At 51.4% G+C, this 22,956-nt stretch overlaps 1 protein-coding gene across 3 annotated transcripts; it reads left to right on the top strand.

Annotated features, from left to right (window-relative positions):
* The first annotated feature begins 1,630 nt into the window (after positions 1–1,630).
* Positions 1,631–16,206, top strand: PAQR8 (progestin and adipoQ receptor family member 8). Of its 3 annotated transcripts, none has more exons than XM_054819435.1 (2): positions 1,631–1,702; positions 10,597–16,206. In XM_054819435.1, exon 2 carries the CDS (start codon positions 10,651–10,653, stop codon positions 11,707–11,709), a length of 1,059 nt encoding a protein of 352 aa, XP_054675410.1. In that variant the 5' UTR covers positions 1,631–1,702; positions 10,597–10,650; the 3' UTR covers positions 11,710–16,206. The 3 variants fall into 3 exon arrangements, with proteins under 3 accessions (XP_054675410.1, XP_054675412.1, XP_054675411.1); XM_054819437.1 differs by having other exon boundaries at positions 1,692–2,011; XM_054819436.1 differs by having other exon boundaries at positions 1,696–1,801.
* Positions 16,207–22,956: the final 6,750 nt, after the last annotated feature.

Below are 22,956 nucleotides of genomic sequence, written 5' to 3'. Positions count from 1 at the left end.
AGAGATGTCTTAGAGGGGTGGGAAATGTGTGCAAGATGTCACTGAGGGGGGTGGGAGCTGCCAATCTTATCCCATCCACATCCCTGAGCGAGATGGAGGTCTCCTTCCCAGCTTCTTCTTCACCCTGGAGGTTTCCCTACCCACAGGTCCCCGCTGTGGGAGCGCCGGGTGTCCTGCATGCTGGTGGATGGGTGCTGGGATGTGCCGAAGCTTCACCCGGGCTGGAGTGATCTTAGCAGAGCTGGATAGTCCTATTCCCAGGCTGCAATCTTCTCCCTGCAGAACAAGCGGTCCTTCTGTTTCCCTCATAAACCCATCAAAAAATAAAAGTCCTGACAGGCTGGAGAAAGAAAAACCCATGTAGACAAGCTGACACGGAGATGGGAGAGGGGAAAGGGGTACTCTGTTCTCATAAATTAACCCGCTACGGGGATGGTGGTGACTTTATGGCTGACCTGATTGCTGGGGGTTTGGCACGCTTCGGTCCAGGCTGCGTAAGCTTCTCCCAGACATTTCCCAGGCATAGTCCAAGGGCGCAGAGACCACTCCGGAAAGGCCATTTGGTTACAAATGCTTCTTTGCTGGAGCCCAAAGATTTTGGTGCTGGTTTTATGGCATAAACCTTGCTGCCCCGGTGGTTGGCTCAAGGCCATACTGTCTTTAGGCTACAAATCCTGGGAAAAATCGTTCTCTCCTCCACGCTTGCATGTCCGCAGCAGCAAAATTTTTATTTTTCATCCCATTTCCCTCATTTTTACCTCCACTGGGGTCAGCTTGATGGTGGCATAAAAATAGCTCTCAGGACTAGGAATTTTTTCATTTGACACCACTGTCCTAACCGTCACAGCTGGAAGCCGTGAGGTCCAGCAAGCGCTGCTCACCGCTGCGTGGAGCCCTCCCTGGCCTCTGCTGCGTTGTGCAGCTCCTCAGCTCAGAATCACAGGGCGGTCAGGGAAAGGACCTCTGGAGGTCATCTGGTCCAACAGATGGTCAAGCTGAGTCGCCCAGAGTTGGTTGCCCAGGACCACGTCCAGATGGCTGTTGAAGATCACCAAGGATGGAGACTCCACAACCTGTGCCAGTGCTCGGTCACCCTCGCAGTAAAAAAGTGTTTCCTGATGTTCAGAGGAACCTTTTGTGTTTCCGCGTGTGCCCATGGCCTCTGGTCCTGTCTTTTCTACTTTGAAGGTAGAATCTCCATCCTTGGGAGAGATCTCCATCCGTGAATCTCCATCCATATCACGTCCATCCTTGGAGATCTTCAAAACCCATCTGGACATGGTCCTGGGCAACCAGCTCTGGGTGGCCCTGCTTGAGCAGATGGGTCAGCCCAGCCCACCTCCGGAGGTCCCTTCCCACCCCAACCAGCGATGACTTTCTGTCCCACTCTGGTGTCCCCCCCCACCTTGACTTCCTCACTCTACCTCTGCTTCTCCGCAGCCACCAACCGTGGGGTGACCGAGCGTGGGCGCTCCCACCAGTTTGAGCCCCACTTTCTCCCTAACCCCAGCTCAGGCTGCTTGGGCTGGGCTCGGCTAGGCTCGGCTCAGCTCGGCTACGCTCGGACCTCGGCGGGGTGGGGTGGAGGGGAGAAACACCACCCCGGGGCGGGGTGCGCATGCGCAGAGACGCCCGCTGGTGGCGGCGCTGCCGGAGGCGGCGGCCGCGGGAGTCGGTGGCGGCGGCGGGGAGAGCGCGGGCGGTGAGTGCGGGCGCAGCCGCCGGTCCCCTCTCCTTCCCCGGGGAACGCCCCGCCGAGGGGCCCGGGAGGGATCCCGCACGGGTTTTTCTATCCCCTCCGGTGAGCTCCGGCGTCCCCGCGTGGGTACCGCAGCTCCCTGCACCGCGGCAGGAGCATCCTTCCCCGCGGGGGCTGGGTCACGCCGGGGACGGTGCACGGGGAACACCCCGGCGCCTGCGATCACTACCCGGGTAAAACACGCGTGGTAACCTCCAGGTGCAAGGGGATGCGTGATTTCGTGATTTTCTTCCCCCTCCACGCACAGCTGAGGTTCGTGGAGCCGGGGGCGGGGGGGGTCGGTCCTGCGGCCGGGTGGGCGCAGGGGAAGAGCCTGAGGAGGGGAGGATTGTGCGGGGGCAAATTTAGTTCTGCCACACGTTGTCCCCCATGTCCCCTTGACCTGTATCTCAAGGGCTTCGTAGAGGAGGGAGGTTGGCATTGGTTTTCTTCCGTGTTTGTTTTTAATAGCCGCGGGTGGGTTTTCCTTGCGTGACTTTGACCCCTAGGGCGTTCTGGAGGCCGCAGCAAGGAGACGGGTAGTTGGTGAAGAACCAGCTCCTGGTGTTTGCTTTGGAGCTGCTACCCACCCGCTTCACTTGGCGCACCCCAGCTCGTGTCTCCAAAGGGGCGATGAAGGGCCAGGAAGGGTCAGTCCCTGGTTGTCTTCTCCAGCACGCGTCGGAGGTCGTCGCTCGTATTCCCCCAATTTCCCATCCGGATGTTTGCTCAAAACACCATGAGCATCTCACTTTTTTGCGGCGCGGGGGGGGGGGAGAATTGCAGACAGTCTTGAACCGTTCTGGTTTTCATCGACAAATAGATATAGATATAGATATAGATATATATATGTTTGGGTAAACATTTAACGGTCGCTTGCTCAGCGTCAAGCTGACTCATCGCCGGCATGGGCAGGGTTGGGTACGGAGGTTCCCGGTAGCTCTGGGGCGCAGATCAACTGGCGCTGGGTACGCAGGACCACCGGTCCCGCACGCGGTGCTCGTTTAATAACTGCACAGCTCCAGCGGTTCATCCCCGGGCTGCTTTGGTTGGAGCCCGTGGGTTTTTACTGCGCCGCAGGATGGAGGTGGGTGTTTGTCGTCGGATGCTGCGGGATCGTGGCTTCGGAGCTGGGAAATGCCCCGGCGCGCTTTAGGTGCAGTTAGTTGGGGGGATTGCCAGCCGTGCGGAGGGGGTTAGGCTGAGGATGTGTGTGATGCTGCCCTAGCAGTGGTTGTTGTAAAAGGGTGAAGTCGTGAAAAGATGATGAAAAAAGGGTGAAGCACATATGCAACGCTCCGCAGGAGTGAAATCCAGCAAGTCTGAAGTCTGGTTTTGCCCTCTGCCTGGGCAGGGAGGGGACGGGCAGCTGTGAATTATACCAGCGAATGGTTCTTCTGCCTTCATGTAGGGGTGCAGGGTGGTGATACGTGTTGCAAACAATTCCTAGAAACCCCCAGGCTCCAAACCACAAACCGTTACACATTTCCTCCCGCTCAGCTGGTGTGGGTTAACAGCCCTGCTCTCTGCGGGATTTTCTGTTCTCTGGGCATCATTGCTTTCATTTATTTACATTGAAGCTGTGGCCGGAGCCTCTGGCCAAGAAGAAGATTGTGTCCCTCTGGACGCAGGGAGGGATGGCCGGCGCGAGCGACGTGCTGGCAGCGCAGGCGGAGGACAGGGGAGCTGCCATCGTCGGGTCACGTGTGTGCACTTGCAGCTACTTGCACGTCTTGAGTCATGCACCAGCTTAATTTTTAGCTGCCAGTGTACATGATAACCCCCGCTCCTGGGGTCGGACCAGTGGCCCTTTAATTGCAGTATCCATTTATGCTAAAGAAATTTCTCCAGAGGAATAAATTCCCAGGAGGGCTCCTGGTCTGCAGCTGTACGTATGTGGCCATACGTTATGTCCTCCGGCCTTCAGGCACAGTCAGTAGCAAGTGGAAGCTTGCTCCCAGTTGCTTTTTTTTATTCCCCCAGTGGATCCTTGGGATCGAGTAGGGACATAAGCGTGCGTCCCATCGGTGGGTGCTGGTGCTGTGGCTTTAGGAAAGGCTTGTGGCAGTGACTTCTTACGTAGGTAACCTGGCTGCAGAAACAAGCTCGTAGGGTGTGCATGCAGCTGCTTGGGGATGGAAGGGAAGGATCTCATATCCCACGGAACTTGCAGGAGGAAATTTAGGAGTTGAAAGCAGGATGCCGCTGCAACAAATCCAGGCTCCTTTTTCAGTCAGTGGGGGGAAAAAACCAAAACAGGCACTTCCCTGGCACAATTCCAGCGTTGGCAGCTGAAACGGGTCAGCCGTCCCACTCCATCGGTGGTCCCCGCGCGACTGAATACTGCAGGCAGGGACCCATGTGGGTGGCAGGACCAAAACCGTGGCCCAGAGTGTGCTGGCACTTCAGCAACCTGATGGTCGCGGGTCATTGATTGGGACCATGCACTGGTCTTGTTTGATTGCTGGGGTACTCAAAGCCTGTAAGCTACACCCAGGGATTTCACACCCACCCAAAATGGAGCCCCAAAGCGTAGGGAGCTCTTAGTTGCGTGTGGGAGAAGAAAGTGGTGAGAGGATCTGGAAAGAGCAAACAGCAAAGGTTTAGTGAGATCAGGAAGAAAAGCTGCGGAATATTACCTTGATCTTGAGCAGTTTTTGATAGGGGATTTGCCAGAGGAGAGACTTCTCAGCCAGCGTCTCTGAGTAGAAATAATGAATATTAACATTTTTGCATCCGCCTAGTGCTGCGATGGGTTTCTTTTTTCACACATCGAGTGTATTGGCTGTGTTTTCAGTAGCATCACCAAGTTTTAACCCCGGTTAGGCACGAAGAAACTGCGGCTGTGTTTATCACAGCAAATCAGAAATGTGCCATGGTGACCCACACCGTTCCCTGGCATGGTTTGGGAGTTAGCACCATCCTGGAGTTGTTCCTGGCAGACAGGTTGTGTCTGGCCACCCATTTCAAGGATGCAGCAGCACGGGAGCATCCAAACTAGCCCGGCTGGTCTCAGAACCAAGGACTCGGCGCTGTGAAAGTCAGACCCCTGCTTGTGATGTCTGGCCTAAGGTTTGGACTTTCGCAGTAAAGCCTGCAGCCTCCTCAAATCTTTGGTTTCCTAACTTTGGATTTCCACTGTCCCACTTCGCTCCCCCAAACGCTGCAGGACCTCGGGGGCTCCCCCTCCTTGGTGGGATGCCGTGGACCCGCTCGGCTTTGCTGCAGGGACGTGGTATTCGCCAGCAGCTTTGTTTTGCTCTGACCTCTCGGAGCACAGCATTCATTGCGCCGGCTCCACTGCTGTCATCCCCTGGAGCCCGCCCAACGCGCAGGCAACGCCGAACTCATGTCAAGAGGCACTTGCTGCTCAGCACGGCTGAGCTGGCTGCTGGCCCGGCTTGCTTCCAGGCCAGGAATCGCAGGGGAGCTGACACTGCCATGGCTTCCATGGGGGATCCTGCCACCTCCCGCCGGCTTTAATGGCTCATCTCCCAGCATCACGAGACGTTCGTTTCCTGATTAATACCTGCTTGGACAAACGCTGCTTCAGCTACATGCTCTGTGTGTATGTGTGTAAGGAAAAGTAGAATTTGAGCCATGTTATTTTATTTGAAATTTTCTACAAGGTTGCTTCGACCCTTTTTCTCAGCAGATAAGGTTATTTTCAAGCTTCACCTTCAAGATCTCCAGTAAATCACATCAGCTTTTACCTTCCAGAGCATCCTAACCTGTGCAGGTCCCTGTTGGATGAGTGCTTGTAATACACCCATTGGGCTGATGTAACCGGGTGCGTAAGTGTATTGAGGGAAATAAAATATTCCGTGTGATGCAGTGTTAAGTAGTCCCAGCACTGCCTGGTGCATTACAGCAGTGCATCAGGAGCACAATATCTAGTTCTTATTAGGATTTGCATCCCCATTTAATAGATGGGGAGGTGTAAGCCCAACTTAGAGGAGTCCTCAAGCACCTGGCTGCTCTCCGGTTGGGGGGATTTCCACTTCTTCAATGCTGCAGCGTAGATCAGTCCTTCATACCCCACTGCCTGCTCAGGCAGGACTCATCCCTGGCACCAACCATCAAATGCCACCTCTTCCAGTTTCTGACCTCTGTGACACCCGCATAAATCCCAGTAACTCCCTGCGGAGGGGATCTGAGCTCCGTGTGTGTCTGTCGCAGTTGGGAGGAAGGTTAGCGCCGGCAGGTTTAGGCGCAGGGGCGAAGGAAGCAGGAGTACGCAGGAATTGCTGCGATGGGCTGGTCTGTGGTCGCTTAGTTTCTCGTGCCTGGTGGAGCCTTTCCAAAACACCAGGCAAAATGGGACCGGGGAGCCGGCACCGTGCTCCCAAGCTGGTCTTTCAGCATTTGCCCCGAGCCCTCCGCAAGTGGTTTGGTTATAGGAGGAGATGTTTTCGTTCAGGTGGGACCAGCCTGCGGGCAGCAGGCTCTGGGATGGGGTTTATCCACTGCATCTGAGCTGGGTGCAGCCTTGGTGCTGCCTCTCCCAGCCCTGCAGAGCTGAGCTGAGCTGCTCTCTGCCGTCCTGGTGCTGTAGGAGCTGCGACACCAACGTTAACCCTGTGTAGGAAGGGGTTGGTATAAAATCTCAGACTTCAAAATGACCTGTAGTCCCTCCAAGGACTTTTGCTCCACTCCCAGAAGAGAGGAATTCAGGAATTAATCACCTGCAGCTCCCAAAACTGGCCTGTTGCCCACTGCTGCACAATCACTGCTGTTATTTTCATGCTGTCCGCAACCACTTTTTTTTCTATTTTAAATGCAATGCATTTATTAAAGACTTCCCCACAGCTGAGTTCCCTGGTCCTCTCTGCTTTGTTTACCAGGAATTACTGCCTTTCTAGAAGCTTGTGTTAACCTCTGATGCCTGAATACTATTCTGCAAGCAAACATATCCCATTGGTACAGCCTCAGTCCCAGACAGTTAACGCTGAGGCCAGACCGGTGGGAAAATCGGCCGTACTCTGTAGGAAATTTTCTCATTCAAACCCCTCCATCAGACTGTGACCAAAAAGCAAAAGAGCTGGGAAAAGCTTGGGTTTCCAATTACTCTCTTCAAAAGGGAGAGCAAAATTGGAACGGGATCGTTCTCCTCCTGTGCCGTGGTTCTTATTGTGGCTGTAATGATACAGCCTGGCCATCATCCACTCCCTCCTTCTCGCCTTGCAGCTCCCTCCCCGAACAAACGCTACTTGGTTGTCGTTAATTGGGAGCAGCCAAAATAACTGAATCCCCCGGAGATGGGAGGGGGAGTGAGGACAGAATCTCAACGAGACGCCCCGCCGATGAATGTGGCTTTCAGCCGTTCCTACGCCCCTGTGAAGAGAAAAGAATAGGGGCTCTGTGAAAGTGAAACAGCCAGTGCTGACCTTGGGTTTCTGGGTTGGTTTGGTTTTTTTTTTTTTCCTTTTTCCTTTCTCTCTCTTTTCTAACGTTAATTGCTCGTCGCTTTGTCCGTCACATGATCGCTGGAAATTGCCAACTTGTTCTCACTCATTAATGTCACAAGTTCAGTTTAAAATAAGCAGTCTACCAGCTTCCTGATTTAGCGCTGTTTATCTGAGTATCAGATGTGTTACTTGTGATTTCGGACTATTATTCTGAAAATCTCTGACCCTCCCTCAGCCTGTTAAAAACTAGCATTTTCCAGCTATGAAAGCCTGCCTGGAAGAATCTCTTCCCTCTGCTGCTGTCAGGGAGATCTGCAGCATCTAACCTCTTCCTAGCTCTGCTGAAAGGCGATGCTCGCTGTCTACGCCGAGCTCTCACGATGAGAGACCGTGGCAAAATCCTGGCGCTAGCGCACACCGTACAAGCCGGCGCCAGCCTGTGCCTGGTACAGAAGCTGCCTGTCCCTCTTGTATCCTCGTCAGCATGCAAAGCAGGCAGGCCACGGATGGCGGAAGGGGAGATGCGCCCCTCGCGTCAGCATACATCCGTACGCCCAGGCTTGATTGCCATCTTCCTGGGTGTCTTCTGGTCGCCTTTGCTCTTTACAGGTAGGTTTCAGTGTATCGCTGCCTCTCTGCAGGAGGTGAGCGCCTCCACCCTGCTCCTGTGCAGCTCACCTGCTCAGTTTGTGCCGTATCCAAGCTGTTGTTAAATTCCCAGTGTCTTGGAGTCTGCACTAGCATTAGCCTGTGTTCTCCAAGAGGTGGGGAGCTTCAGCATGCCCTTTACCCTTGTACCTTGTATCCCCACCTCCAACATCGGTGCCTAAAAACCTTTTTGGAGGGTTTTCCAGCATCCTGCTGGGATGAATTGAGAGGAAGATTCAGCACTGAGCTCCCTGTAGTGGGGCCAAATCCTTGCACCGCATTTAGTTAAAGGGAAGCTGGGAGATGGTGAGCGGGAGTCCAAGCCCTCTTGCCTGGCTTGTATGAGAGCAAATGCTGGGAGAGGTGTAAAACACATTATGGCCGGTTAACGGACAGGGCAGAGGAGCTTAGGACTCAAAGCACTTCAGAGTCTGCACTCACATCTCTGCACAGGGCAAAACCTGTGCATAAGGCCTGGAGATCATCAGCTGGAGACAGCAGATGTCTTGGCGTTGCAGTGAAGGAGATGCAGTCAGCATGGGAAGGGAACTCTTGTCTGTGCGTCTACATCAGGAAATCGAACGCTGTCATAGTACAGACACATCCATAAAATCTCCCTGTCCTTCCCACCCCAACGTGCTCGGCCTCCAACCAAGTTCTGGCCAGATCATCCAAAGGAGACATAGGACAGCAGAAGGCGAGTACTTCAGTGCTGCGTAGCCGGGGACAGTCTCCTTGCTTGGGCTTTGCCTTGTCCTGAAGCTGAGGTCTAGAGTAAGTTGGATGAATGAGCCTTTCTTTCTCTGTTGGCTACAAGGAGCCAGAATAGACTGGGTGCACATCAGAACCGAGGAAAGGGAGTGTCGCCCCTTTTTCACGCCATCCCCTCATAGGAGTGTCCCAGAGTCAAAATTTGCCTTGCCTTCCTAAATTTTGGCGTGCGACCCCAGAGATGCACAAGCTGCTGGGTAAAGTGCCTGTCCCCATCACAGGTCCAGACCCTGCAGAGCCCTAGGAGAGAAACAAAGTCTTTGTGAATGTGCACAACGTCAAACCCCCCAGCGAGCGTGCTATCTTCACTTACCCATCTGCAAAACTAAAATACCATTTGCAGGGACCATCTTCCCTTCCACCTTTTGCAGCTAAGGCAGCTCCATCAAACTCAGTAGCCAGATTCCCCTGTGGCAAACAAAGGAGAAAAAAAAAACCAACCTAAACCAGCCCTGAGAAGTGCTAAGGGAGAAAGCCTGGAAAGCGCAGGGAGAGAGAGAACTGGCTGGAAAATGTAACTCTTAGTTACAAAAAGTACCATCTGCTAGAATACGGAAACGATATGAAAATACTTTGTCTGTTATCAGAGGCTTTGGGTTGTGAGAGGAAGTGGAACTTGCAACCTGGTTCAGAGTCTGCTCTGACTTTGGTCTTTGTGCTGTCTCACCCTGGGACTGTTTGATAGGTCCCATCTCTCTGCTTTCACTCTCAGTGTTTAAGTCTGTCCTGTCCTCTGTATCGCCAGCCTAGCTCCGGTCTCCCATCGTGCGCCCGTGCAAACTATTCCTCTGTCTCACCTCTGGCAGCAGCTGGTATCTGATGCTACGGGAGAAAAATAAACCATTTCCCACACTCAGGCAAAATACTTACTTGCATTTAGTTATTTTTGGCCATCTCCATCCACTGCAGCTCTGGCTGGGTGCATATAAGCTTAGGAGTCAGGCCCCACTCCCGCAAACATGTAGGTGTTTGCTGCACTGGGGTAGCCACAGCCCTGCAGAGTCTGGTGGGGCTCCATCAGCACCAACTTCAGGCTTGGGGCATCTGTGTGATGAGTTCTCCTCTTTTTTTGTGTGGCATAAACACCAGCAGGGAGGAGAAATATCTAGGGTGGATGGGAAACAGGGTATTGGGAATTAATTCAATGCTGTGAGATAGTCTCCAGACATTAGGATCCTGCTGTGCCCTGAATCTGAATCTTTCCAGCCAGAGCTTAGCAGCTCTGGAGGTTGTCAAGGAGCAGAGCAGGCAGAGGAGTGCCCAGCACTGGGGTTTGGCTGCCCTGAGCATCCAGGCACATCTCCTCTGGCAGCCCCTCAGCATGGCTCCGTGGATGCTCCCAAGGCTTCGATGCTACACCCAAACTGCAGCCAGCTCTGACGCAGGGCCCCTCGTTTCTCCATCACCTCCCAGTCCTGCTGCTTCTTACATGTGGAGGGATAAGGGCCGCAGGTTTGGGACCATGGATGTCTCCCCTTCTCCCTCTGCCGTGCTCACTGCAGCAGCCCCAGGCGTGCGACCCACGTGCAAGTTGTGTGGCAGGGAAGCTGGGCTTATTTGCAACCTCCACAACTTGGATGGGACCCTCTTCGCTTAGGTGCAGAAATGCAGGTTACCCCTTTGATGAGTAATTACACCCCAATTTTGTCCCTGAGCAATTTGTTCTGTGGAAAGGGGTGAAAAATCCCCTCTGCAAATCATCAGGTGCTTTCTTGACATCTACCTGCTTCTTGTGTCCCCTTATTGGCAGCTCCTGGCTGCTCCTGAACGTGCTCCAAGCTGAGTCCCGAGGAAGCGAGGAAGAAGGACAGGCTTGTGACATTGCTGTGCCCATCTGACGTAGGCTGAACCACAGGGACAGAGCTGTGCCATCCTTCTCCATGCTGAATTTAGGTCTGCTGACTTAAGAAAAGCCCTAAGAGCAGGGCCAGCATCTTGATAGCACCATGGCTCATCCCACCCAGGAATGGCAGCATGCTCTCCTCCCTGATGCACCACTGTTAATGTTTCTTCTTTCTCCCCTCCGTGCAGGGCACGAAGACGACGTTCCCCAGAGCCGGGCTCACAGCCATCGCATGCAGCGAGATGACAGCCATCCTGGAGCGGATCAGCACACTGTCCCTCAGCGGGCAGCATCTCAGCCGTCTCCCAAGGCTGCTGGAGGATGGCTTCCCCAAGATGCCTTGCACGGTCAAAGAGTACGAGGTACCGCAGCTCTTCCGTGAGCCGTACATCCACACTGGGTACCGTCCTACCGGCCAGGACTGGCGGTACTACTTCCTTAGCCTCTTCCAGAAGCACAATGAGGTAGTGAACGTATGGACTCATCTCCTGGCAGCGCTGGCTGTGCTGCTGAGATTCAAGACGTTTGTGGAGGCTGAGGAGTTACCCGTGGACGCGTGGTCCTTGCCTTTGCTCATCTTTGTCCTCTCCTCTGTCACCTACCTGACCTGCAGCCTCTTGGCCCACCTACTGCAGTCCAAATCTGAGCTGTACCACTACACCTTCTACTTTGTGGACTATGTTGGAGTCAGCATCTACCAGTATGGTAGTGCCCTGGCCCATTTCTACTACAGCTCTGACCAAGCCTGGTACGACAAGTTTTGGCTTTTCTTCCTGCCGGCAGCTGCTTTCTGTGGCTGGCTGTCTTGTGCCGGCTGCTGCTATGCGAAATATCGGTACCGACGGCCTTACCCCATCATGAGGAAGATGTGCCAGGTGATCCCAGCCGGGCTGGCGTTCATCTTGGATATCAGTCCTGTCGCGCACCGGGTGGTTGTATGTCATCTGGGGGGCTGTGAGGAAGATGCTGCTTGGTACCACACGTACCAGATACTGTTTTTCCTTATCAGTGCTTATTTCTTCTCCTGCCCAGTCCCTGAGAAGTACTTCCCTGGCTCCTGCGATATCTTTGGCCATGCCCACCAGATCTTCCACACCTTCCTGGCCATCTGCACCCTATCACAGCTGGAGGCCATTCTTTTGGATTACAAGAACAGGCAGGAGATTTTCCTGAAGAGACACGAGCCTTTCTCTGTTTATCTCTCCTGCATCTCTTTTTTTGGCCTGGTGGCTTTTAGTGCCTTCACAGCTTACATCCTGCGATGCATGATCAAGGCCAGCCTGGCTAAAAAGGACTCCTGAGAGTCATGAACGTGACGAGCGTGACATCACCGGGGTAGTGAAAATCAAGAAAAGGGGCATAACATATTAGAGACATAACTGTCTTATTTGCCTAACATGCTGTGACTAACCGGGACGCTGGACTCGGGTAGAGGGCTGGAGACTTCATGCTGGATGCATTTTCACAGCAGGGACTTCCTTTTGTCATCCGGGGAGACGTGGGGTGTTTTAAGCCAGAACAAGTCATGTAACCAAGGATGCTGGAGTAGGCAGAGGTTTCTTGTTCATTCTGGTAAACCTGTGGGTGATATCTTGCTGAATGTCAGGGAGGGCAGCCTGAAGGTTGTGAGACTGTAGAAGGGTCTGCTAGGGCTCACAACACAGTGGAGAACGCACCATGAGGACCACAGCTGGATGTGATGACCTCTCTGGGTTTTGCCATCTCTGCTTTCTGTGGGAGACCTGTTACTTACCAAAGGCAGTGGCAAGGTTTGAGGAGGAGTCTGCATTTCTAGGGTTCAGCTGCAAGGGCATGGGTGGCACAGTGGCTGGTATAATCCTTTTCCTGCTCCAGCTGGGCTAAGCCATGTTCTCTCTATGGTCCTCTTGTCAAATATCTCAACGCCAGGTTGCTGAAGTGGCTTTGGCAAAGTATGTTTGGAGATTTAGGCCTGACCTAGGGTCCTCTAGGACGAACTGGGTCTGAACCTGAGTCCTGTGTCTGCTGGTGACTGGTGTGGGTCCAGCACAGGTGGAGATAGTGGGTCAGCTCCATCTTCTCTTTCTGTATGGCTGCACCATCTGCAGTGGAGTTGCTCATCAAAACCAAGGAGTCAGGCTGTCCCAAGGATTACTAACAGGAGAAGGGGTCTTTCTCAGCAGTTTGAATTTCACCTAAGGTAGTGGCAATGCTGATGGCTGTTTGGTAGCCTAGAAGACAGGTCTTCAAAGGCTCCTTACTTCCATTTTAAGTGCTTAGTTGCCTTTGAGGAGCTGGGCCTGGGCCAGGCTGGAGATGGTTTTGAGCCTTTCTCAGTAGCAGAGGCAAAGGTTGAGCACCCCTGAGGCCATCAGTGTTCAGGGTGCTGGCCCCAGCAGGGGAGATGCTTTTGATGTAGGATGCATCATTCTGGCTGCTTGTGTGACAGGTTCATGCTTTGCTGCATAGACTGACTCTGTATCACCTGTCTAGGGAGTCTGACTCACTTCCAACACTGTCCATGCAGTGTAGAGTAACTTGGGTGTGACCTGTCTGATACAGGAAGGGCCCTGGGCCTCCAACAGCCCTACTATGGTCATGGCCAAAAGGGTATGAAAGTGAAATAGTCTTTATTCCCCTTTTAATGGTGCTTTTCAGTACACCAAACAATCCTTGGTGGGCCTCGTGGGAAAGCTGACCTTGAAGTTGCAGGGTTGCTTTTCCCTGACCAATGGTGGCATGAATCTGGCACGTTTTTATCAGCAAAAGGCAAGAGCAGGGTGACAGCATTAGGGTGCTATGGAACCTTGGGACAAGTTTGTCCTTTAGAGTTGGTGATTCCTGTGTGGAGTAGCAAAGATAGTGGTCAGGGACACTTCATGTCCGTGGGTCAGTCCCGTCCAAGGTGTAGAAAGGGTTGGCTTACTGTGGCCCCCATTAGATGAGTCTCTTCTGTGCTTGCTTGGGGGGAGCATCAGATATGGAGCCACACTGTTGCTCTGAAGTCGGTAGCACTTGCAGGACAGGATGCTCAGAGCCAATGCAGAGAGATGGTCCCATGCAGCCTAGACACCTACTGTGTGACCCCCTGCTTGCTTTCCGTAGTAAATCCTGGCACGGCTCCTCCTGGCTATACACTGTGCAAGAGCTGCAAATTCAAATGCCTTGACATCTGGCAAATTCTTAGAAGCTATAAATCTTTGTTGGGATCAAGGAAGCCGTGGGATCTATTCCAGCCACAGATTTGTCTCATTGAATCCAAGGACAGGCAAGTGAATTGTGATTGCTGGTTCTGAGCAGGCAGAGTTTAGGGTTGGGGATATGATTTGTCATGACAAGCACTGATTTCTGCACTTGATCTGTTTTTTTAACTATTGAGGGGTGTGTGTGTTTGTGTATGTGTGTGCGTGCATGATTTATTATCCAGAAAGGCTCTGCCTTTGGCTTTTATATCTGCAGAGCCTCCTGGTTGGGTCAAGATTAGCCTGAAGGAAACAGTGCTATGCTGCTGGAGGAGCAAGGTGGGCAGACAACAGCCCCTCTGAAAACAGATCTATTAATAGGAGCTTTGCTGTGTCCTATGTTTTGTGGACAAATGTGAAACTCATGGCCTTATTGACAAATTAAATAGAAAGGGGGAAGGAAGTAAGGTTTGAGTACAGGAGAAGAAATCATAGGAAAGCCTTCAGGAGGTCATCTAGTCCACCCTTTCTCATCACTCTAGGCCTCCTGGTTTACATCCAATCCAGCTTAGAAATTAATTACTTCATTTCCTGCAGTGTCTTTTGACAGTACAGCCATACTGACCTAACAGAAAATTTGCCTCAGGGGAGTGGCAAGTGGGGGATGGTCCCACTTACACCTCATCATACCCCTTCCCATGCACAGCAGCTCATCTCACCGCAAAACAAGCTGGGGCCGGGAGATGGACCAGCGGAAAACCAATCCTACTGAAAAAACGTCAGTAATTTTCTGCTGGTTTTAACTTTCATCCAGCTCACTTGAACAACACTGCTGCCTGCAGGGAAGGGCCGGAGTGGAGGCCAGCAGCAACTCCTCCTTGCACAGCAGCTGGCTGCTCGGCTAGCTTAGCTGCACCGATGGACTGCTCCCTCCATGGTCTCTGCGGCTTTGCTTCTGGGTCTCCTCCCGGTTTGGGGAAAGACTTCCAGTGGGAGCAGTGCTTTTTCTCAAGGCCTATTTGGCCTTGCTTTTGTGGTAGGTAAAGCAGAATAAGCCATTGTGGGTCTGGCTGGACGGTATCAGCGGGCTTCTGTGCAGGAAGGGGAGTAAACCAGGCTGGTCCAGAGCTCCTTTCCGGGCTAAAACTGAGAGGGATTGGGCATCGCTGCTGACAGCAAACCCTGCTCTGCTGCTACCTAGAGTTATACTGGTACCAAAGGAAGGGATCACCCAGGCATTTCCTTCTCTAAGGGTTTGAAAATAGATGACATGTCCTGCCCTTGTCAAAGGAGGATGAGTACAGTAATGCCGTCTAGTTCAGGGACAGGGAGAGGAGGTGCCCATAAGGCTCCTCCAAGGTATTTCTGGTTATACGTCTTCTCCTCCCTGGTCCAGCAGAAGTGAAACTTCTCCCTCTGGAGCAATTGTGTGACAGTGGTGGTGTTTTTACATACTGTCATGTTACCCCTCAGGTGAAGCCACTCACGTCCCCGTGTGGCCCTGCGCTCAGACCTGGAGCCGACCTCCTGGTTACTATGATGGGCTGATCTAGCAGGGAATTGCAATACAGATCGCTGCTGCTGTCAGGATGCACCCTTGTGTCACAAGGGGCTCACCAACACTGGAGTTTCCTTCATCCCTGTCTCCATCCTCCTCCTCTTCCTCCAACCACCTTATTTCTTTCCCTCATCCCCAGACTTCATCCTTGTGCCTTATGCACCTGGTTGCCTGACTGGGCAGACTCCACACACCATGCAGTCTGCTGCACCTCAACTGGGCTGGCACTGGAAAGTGGCTGCCGATGCCCTCCTGAAAGCCTGGCCATTGATCTAGGGGAGACCAGGGATGGGTCCAGAGAGCGTAAAAGTGCCGCTGTGATAAATGCTCAGCTTGTCTGAGAGCCTCTCAGGGCTTTCTCCTTGGGCTCACTGCTTGGAGCACGCCTCCTTCCACCCTGGTGTTCCTCTAAGGAGGCGCGGCTTGGGAGGGGTGTACCAGAGGCAGGGTTTGGTGAAGAGCTGCCCACCAAAGGTTAAGCGCATCCGAGATCCTGAAGCGACCGAGGTCCCAACCCTCTCCCCAGGAATCTCTGGTGCTGAGATAGTATTTCTGCAGATCTTGCAACCTGGATCTGTACAGGACAAGTCCTGAGAATTCATCCCAGTGTGCCTTATGCTATTCCTTTCCGGGATTCATCCCGCAGGAACGTGAGGCTCAGAGGCAGCCTCCTTGCTATCTGCCAGTCCATGGTTGCTCTTAACAGCTGCTACCCACTGACAGGATTTACTTGGTGTACGGAGTAGAAGGGGAGGATGGAGAGAGGTGCCTTAAACTTGTATTTATGCCTAATGATTTGTGTAACAAGGCAAGGACGGGTTCCTCATGTGCCTTGCAATTTATATCTTTTACTGACAAGATTATTTTTAAGCACTGTTTGTTACTAAACACAAGTACAAAAGAGTTTGTATTTTTTCCCTGGGAAACAGGGAAGGGTATAAGTGTTACATATTAACCATCCCCTTCCCAACTCCCATCTGCTGACTTTGTATTGTTGAAAACATTGATAATATTTTAAGCTTTGTACTGTACTGATCATTATTTAAAAACTTTAGTGAAAAAAAAATGTAAAACCAAAATGATTGGTGTGGTGTGAAATTCCCAAATGCACAGCTATAGAAGGTTATGAGTCATTAGGAAGAAAAGTGGATCATAATTATAGAGTGGATATATTAGAGTGGATAATAATTATAACAATAATGAACAATACGGGTGTGGTTTTATCCGTGCATCTCGAAGCACTTTCCAGGTTCCACAGTAACTGAATTTCATTCCCTTTTCACAAGGGAGGTGCAGAATGGGTGCCCTGACACTGATTAGAGGGATTTAAGGTCATCATCCACAAAAGTACTTGGGTGTTCAGTTTTCCTTAATTTGCAACAGAGGTGAGTATCTAGTGATTCAGTGGTTTGGCACCAATGCAGCACAGCTTCAGTGGCCAGGCTGTGAAGACAAGTGTTCAAGCAAAACATTTCAGCGCATGTTTAAAATTAAGCCAAACGGACACAACTATTGGTGGACAGAAGGCTGTAAATCAGTTAGACATGAGCCTACCTGAAATAAGGTTAGAGCTTCTGTTCTTGCTGATAGCTGTGCAGAATCACAGAATGGTTGAGGTTGGAGGGGATCTCTGGAGGTCATCTGGTCCAATCCCCCTGCTCAAGCAGGGCCACTGAGACCTGGTTGCCCAGGACCATGTCCAGATGGCTTTTGAATATCTCCAAGGATGGAGACTCCACAATTTCCCTGGCAACCTGTGCCAGTGCTCAGTCACCCTCACAGTAAAATAGTGTTTCCTGATGTTCCAAGGGAGCCTCCAGTGTGTCAGTGTGTGCCCATGGCCTCTGGTCCTGGCACTGGGCACCACTGAAAAGAGCCTGGCTCTGTCCTCCTTGCACCCTCCCTTCAGGTATTTATATACACTGATAATATCCCCCAGAGCCTTCTCTTCTCCAGGCTGAACAGTCCTAGCTGTCTCAACCTTTCCTCAGAGGAGAGACGCTCCGGTCCCTTCATCATCTTGGTGGTCCTTCGTTGGACTCTATCCAGTCAGCTTTTCATCTACCTCACTGCTCATCCGGCCCATACACCAACACCTTGTCTATGAGGATCTTATGGGAGACAGTATCAAAAGCTGAAGTCAAGGTAGACAATATCTATTGCTCTCCTTTCATTTTATTATAGAAGGTTATCAGGTGACTACTCCTGATGACTTTCTTGTCCTTAACATGCCTGGAAATGGTTCCCACAATTAGCTGCTTCATCATCATCCCAGGGATCAAGGTGAGGCTGATTGACCCATAGTTCTGGGGGTCTTCCTTCTTGCCTTTTTTGAAGACAGCAGTAGCATTTGCTTTCCTCCAGTCCTCAGGCACTTCTCCCACTTGCCGTCATCATTCAGATCGCTGAATGACCATGGCCTTGCAGTGACATCTTCATTCAGCACTTGTGGGTGCATCCCATGCTTAAATATTCCCTGACCTGATCCTCTTCCACCAAGGTCTATCTTCCTTGCTCCAGCCTTTCCCCCTGGTCTCGGGACCTGGGATTCCTGAAGGCTGGTCTTGCTAGTAAAGACTGAGGTGAAGAAAGCATTCAGTACCTCGGCCTTTTCCATGTTCTGTGTAACCAGCTCCCATGTCTTGCTGAGCGACGGGCCCACATTTTCCCTAGTCTTCCTTTTGTCATCTATGTACCTATAGAAGCCCTTCATGTTGTCTTTGACAATTCCAGTTGGGCTTTGGCTTTCTAACCTCATCCCTGCATGCTCAAACAATGCTTCTGTACTCCTTCCTATCCGTGTCCTTGCTTTCACCCTCTGTATGCTTCTGTGTTTGAGTTTTGCCAGGAGCTCCTTGTTTATCCACACAGGCCTGCTGGCATTTTTGACTAACTCTCCTCCAAGCTCAAGAGAGGTCCATTCCAATGATCTGCTATCTCCTAATCATTGGGATAGACCGCTTTTATCAGGAGATCAAGACATTATTGGGATGGACCACTCTTGAGCTTGGAGGAAGTGATCCTTGAATATCAGCCAGCTTTCTTGGGTTCTGCTTCTCCCCAGGCCTTATCCAGTGGGACTCTACCAAGCAGGTAGAGGTCTTTGAAGAGGCCAAAGTCTGCTCTCCTGAAGTCCAGGGTTGTCAGCTTGCTTTTTACCCTCCTCCTTCCCCTCAGGATCCTGAACCATGGTCACCGCAGCCAATGCTGCCTTTGACCTTCACATCCCAAATAAGCCCCTCCTTGTTGGTAAGTATGAGGTCCAGCACAGCACCTCTTCTTGTTGGCTCCTCTGTCACTTGGAGGAGGAAGTTAGCCTTCCAGCAGATATCAGGGTTGCTGAAGTCCCCCATGAGGACCAGGGCCTGCAAACATGAGGCTACTCCTAGCTGCCTGTAGGCCTCATCCACTTGTTCTCCCTGGTTAAGCAGCCTATAGTGGACACCCACTATAATGTCACCCATACTGGTCTTCTCTTTAATCCTTACCCATAAGCTCTCAGTTGGCTCATCATCCAGGCAGAGCTCCACGGACTCCCACTATTCTCTCACATAAAGGGCAGCTCCCTCTCCTCATCTTCCCATCCTGTCCTTCCTAAAGAGCCTGCATCCCTCCACTGCAACACTCCAGTCATGGGCGCCATCCCACCACATCTCCCCGATCCCCTGCAGATCACAGCCCTGCAGGTGCACACGGATCTCTAACTCATCGTATGTAGTCCCTGTGCTGCCTGCATTAGTCTACATCCACTTCAGAGAGACAATCCAGCATTCCAATTTCCCAGAAAGGGTTTGAGGGATTTCTCCATAATGGTGCCTTGTAGGCACTTCCTTGTTTACGTGCGAACGCTGGAGGTGACCTTGCTTAAGCCCTGTTTTGTTGATTTTGTGATCTCTTTCTGCTACATCACTCCAGGCCCTCTGCTCACCAACCTTGCCCATTGCTCCCTGACAGGGCTGCTGGTAACACACTCTCTCTCTGCCCCATCATCCCTAGTTTAAACCCTCTTTACAAGGAGGACATACCCCGTCCCCCAGGGTATACACTCAGTGTGAATTTCAATCCTCTAAAAAAAATCTGCTCTTTTTCCTTCTGTTACCACCACACTAATAATTTTAATTTTTCTTAATATGCTTCCATACTGTTGTGTTTTTACCCACCAGAGGGCGAGATGTCTTCATCTGGGGCCGCAGAGAGAGGCCTCCGGTGCCACGAAAGCAGAGCCTTCAGCGCTAGCCCTCCAGACCGGCTTAGGAAAAAACGCTCCTGTTCAAGTAGGCGTGCAGGCAGCTCTGCAAAGAAAGAGGTGCATTTCTGAGCGAGGGATGTGCTCTGCTAATGTCTCACCCTCTTCATAAGTGACAGGGATTTCACCAGATGAGTTAGGCCAAAGCTTTTAGTTTCCATGAAGTAAAAACTGGAGAGGAATGATAGAAAATACCAAAACAGAAAAACAGGACTGTTAACTTTTTTAACTAGAAACAAAAATAGAGACTTCTGGTATGCTGAGAAGAAACTGGTGATACTGTTTTAGGGAACATATTTACTATATGCCTGTCATTATAGAATCATAGAATCACAGAATGGTTTGGGTTGGAAGGGACCTTCAAGACCATCTAGTTCCAACCCCCCTGCCATGGGCAGGGACACCCTCCACTAGACCACGTTGCCCAAAGCCTCATCCAACCTGGTCTTAAACACTTCCAGGGATGGGGCCTCCACAACCTCCCTGGGCAACCTGTTCCAGTACCTCACCACTCTAATGGTAAAGAATTTCTTTCTAACATCTCATCTAAATCGACCCTCCTTCAGCTTAAACCCATTACCCCTTGTTCTGTCACTACACTCCCTGATAAACAGTCCCTCACCATCTTTCCTGTAGGCCCCTTCAAGTACTGGTAAGCCGCAATTAGATCTCTCCGGAGCCTTCTTTTCTCCAGGCTGAACAATCCCAACTCTCTCAGCCTGTCCTCACAGGAGAGGTGCTCCATACTATCCATATTATCTGATATTACACACACACATCCTTGATGCATGAAAAGCTAGAGATAGTTATTAGCAAAAAAGGGAACTGGCCTATCCAAACCACATGAAGCCAAATGCAAAATGTAAAAGAGCTTCTACCTCAGAGGAAAGAGGCATTTTGTTTTGGTCGTTTCGTGTGTTGCCAGCCACAGAGGAGAGAACGTGAGAGAAGACAACAATTTTTACTTCAAGCACCAGATATTGCAGCAGCGAGTTGTCACAGAAGAGCTCCTTTTACCCACTGGCAATCTTTATCAGGTCTTATCCTTGCAGCTCACTGATAGCACGGGCTAAGAGGCAGAGCATTAGCAAACAGCTCTGAGTAAGATGTTTCCTTCTTTGTTTTGTTAAGCAGCTGCTGAAGATGGTCTCAGGGACTAGATGGAGAAGAATACTTCCCAGTGTTGCCTGCTGCTCCTCTTGACTTCAGAGAGAGAAGTGGAGCCTTAGCAGCCCTGGGAAAAAAAAGAACTGAACGTGCCCAATGTTTAAGGCATTAAGCTACATGCTGTGTCTTAAATCCCACAGCTGTTCCTGGTGAGGGCTTATCCTTTATCCTGTAGTTCTTTGCTTTGTTCTGGCTGAAGGTAAGACCTGCTCTCGATCCAAAACAGTTCCTCTTGCTATGAAGTGAGGAGCACTAAACTCATTCCTTAGCAGTATCCTAACACACTTGTATCAAATATTTGGCCCTCGGAAGCCAATAGATGGGCTGGAAGAAAGGACAAAAATCCAAGTTTATATTGCCTCATGAGGGTGTCTGTTGGTCAGTTGGACAAACGGTGGATATGATGACAAAGCAGTGTGGAAAGTGGTACAGGACAGCAGTCTGATCTCTGAAGCCTGGAATATGTCACTAGATGTGATTCAGGTGGCAAATTTCAGCCTACTGCCAACAAGCCTGGGCTTCTCAGTGTTTTTTTTAAGAGACTCATCAGAAGTAGTCCTTGGATCCCTCAGACCACAGATGGGGTGTATTGAGACATCCACTCTCCTTGCACGAGGACTTTTTTATTGCTGCGTATTACAGTAGGGTATATACACATGATAGCGCAGTATCTCCTCTAAAATACTTAACCTTTGAACAGATAAGAGATAGGAACCCTTAATAAAGACTTCCTTTCACAAATAGAGAGTAGGGATGTAGGAAGCTAAAGAGGCTTGTCTTAACCTTGGCAAGTCAGACTTGCCTGTACAGAAGTTGATGTCAAAGATGATGCTGAATCCAGATGTTCTGAGTTCTGCTTCAATTCCTTATTCCCCATTTCTCCACTAGCCTGCTTTATGGTCACTCTTCCTAAAAAAGTACCAGCTTCTGCTATGGCTTTCCTTAATCTTCCTTTCTTCATTCCCATCTGCCTTAAAACACCCAGGAGGAATGTACTGGGACCACAGGACAGGATCCTGAACCTGCTCCTATCCAGAGCCTAAGATCCTACTTTGTGACCCTGGATAAATCCCCTGGCCTTAGTTTCCCACTCATACAAAAGAGCGGGATAGCAGCACTCCTGCCCCATTGCAAGCTGTGCACAGGGGCACTCTGCCACACAGCCTTGTTAAAAAGTTCCTATCACTCTCCTAGAGGATAACCCATGGCCCGCAGAGCAAGTTTCCTTCTCTGAGGAAGGCCCTGGCCCTTGCAAAGTTCAGGAAACCTGCTAAAGGGTGCTTGGATATCACAGCAGGAGAAATCCAAGAGAGCACGTCAGTCCCAGCACCTGCATCTGAGTCAGCAGTCACATTAGCAGCTTGCTGCCTTTCAGATCCAGCTCTTTCAGCCCTGCTTGGCCTTCAACCTATTATTTTCCTTTCTAAGCTCATCAGCCTCATTCTTTATCTCCCACCGGCTGCCTTTCTTCTCTCTCCCACACCACGCTTAGACAGACGGTCTGGCTGCATTTCTCTCTGCTTGACTTCTGCTTACAAAATCCTCAGATCCTGCTGCCTGCCCTTGAATTGCAGCCTGGCCTGTCTTGTGTACCGTTGATAAAGAGACCAAGGGAAAGACATACAAAACCCTCTTTTCTCTGTGGTGACTGATTTGGCTTTTATCTCTTGCATTTGTGAGTGACTTTTGCACAACCACCTTTTCCCTGACGGCCCCCCTGCTGCTTCTTTTTGCTGCTCCTTCAGACAGAGATAAAAATTGGGTTTAAAAGATAGGAATTATGTCAGTGCTAGATATTACAAACCTCACTATTTCACAGCTAACATACATACTATATACATAATAAACCAGCACAGTCACTTCTCCCATTAAAATGTTTTGAGCACTCCAGGTATGGATTTGGCCTTCCACAGCTACCCCTCTCCCTGGGCACTGCACAGGGCAGGGACAACTCCCAAAAGCCGGCCTGGATGTCACCGCCCATTTTGGAGGCCAAGAGATTTTACTAGTAAGGACACAGTCCAGCTGTGCCGAAGGGGTGAGGGCCTGGCAGAGGCAACACGCTGCGGGATGCTGAAAGGTCCCGGCTGGGCCTGAGGGGGAGGAGTAACATGGCCGCAGCCTGTGTTGGAGTAGGCCGAAGTGCGCTCAAATCCGTAAGAAAACAGGATTAATGCTTCCCACAGCTCCCCGGACCGTTTCTTTTGCACACTGCGGGGATGAGGGCATCCCGGGCCCCCCTTCCCAGCGTGCCGGGGGCGGCCCGGCCACTCCACTGCCCGCCCCGCCGCTCGGACAGGCTCCGCCGGCCGCGCTCCCGCCCTCCCGTTGCCACGGCAACCTCTCCCTGTCGCTCAGCGCGCAAGCGCGGAACTCCGCCCGGCTCAGTGCGCATGCGTCCCCGCCCGATGAGCAT

The sequence above is a fragment of the Grus americana genome, chromosome 3 (assembly GCF_028858705.1).
Source record: "Grus americana isolate bGruAme1 chromosome 3, bGruAme1.mat, whole genome shotgun sequence".
Lineage (NCBI taxonomy): Eukaryota > Metazoa > Chordata > Aves > Gruiformes > Gruidae > Grus > Grus americana.
This window is presented reverse-complemented; position numbering and strand designations above follow the sequence as displayed.

Bases quoted from the DNA above. Each gene is read 5' to 3' on its own strand.
- PAQR8 (XM_054819435.1), top strand. From the start codon at position 10,651: ATGACAGCCATCCTGGAGCGGATCAGCACACTGTCCCTCAGCGGGCAG.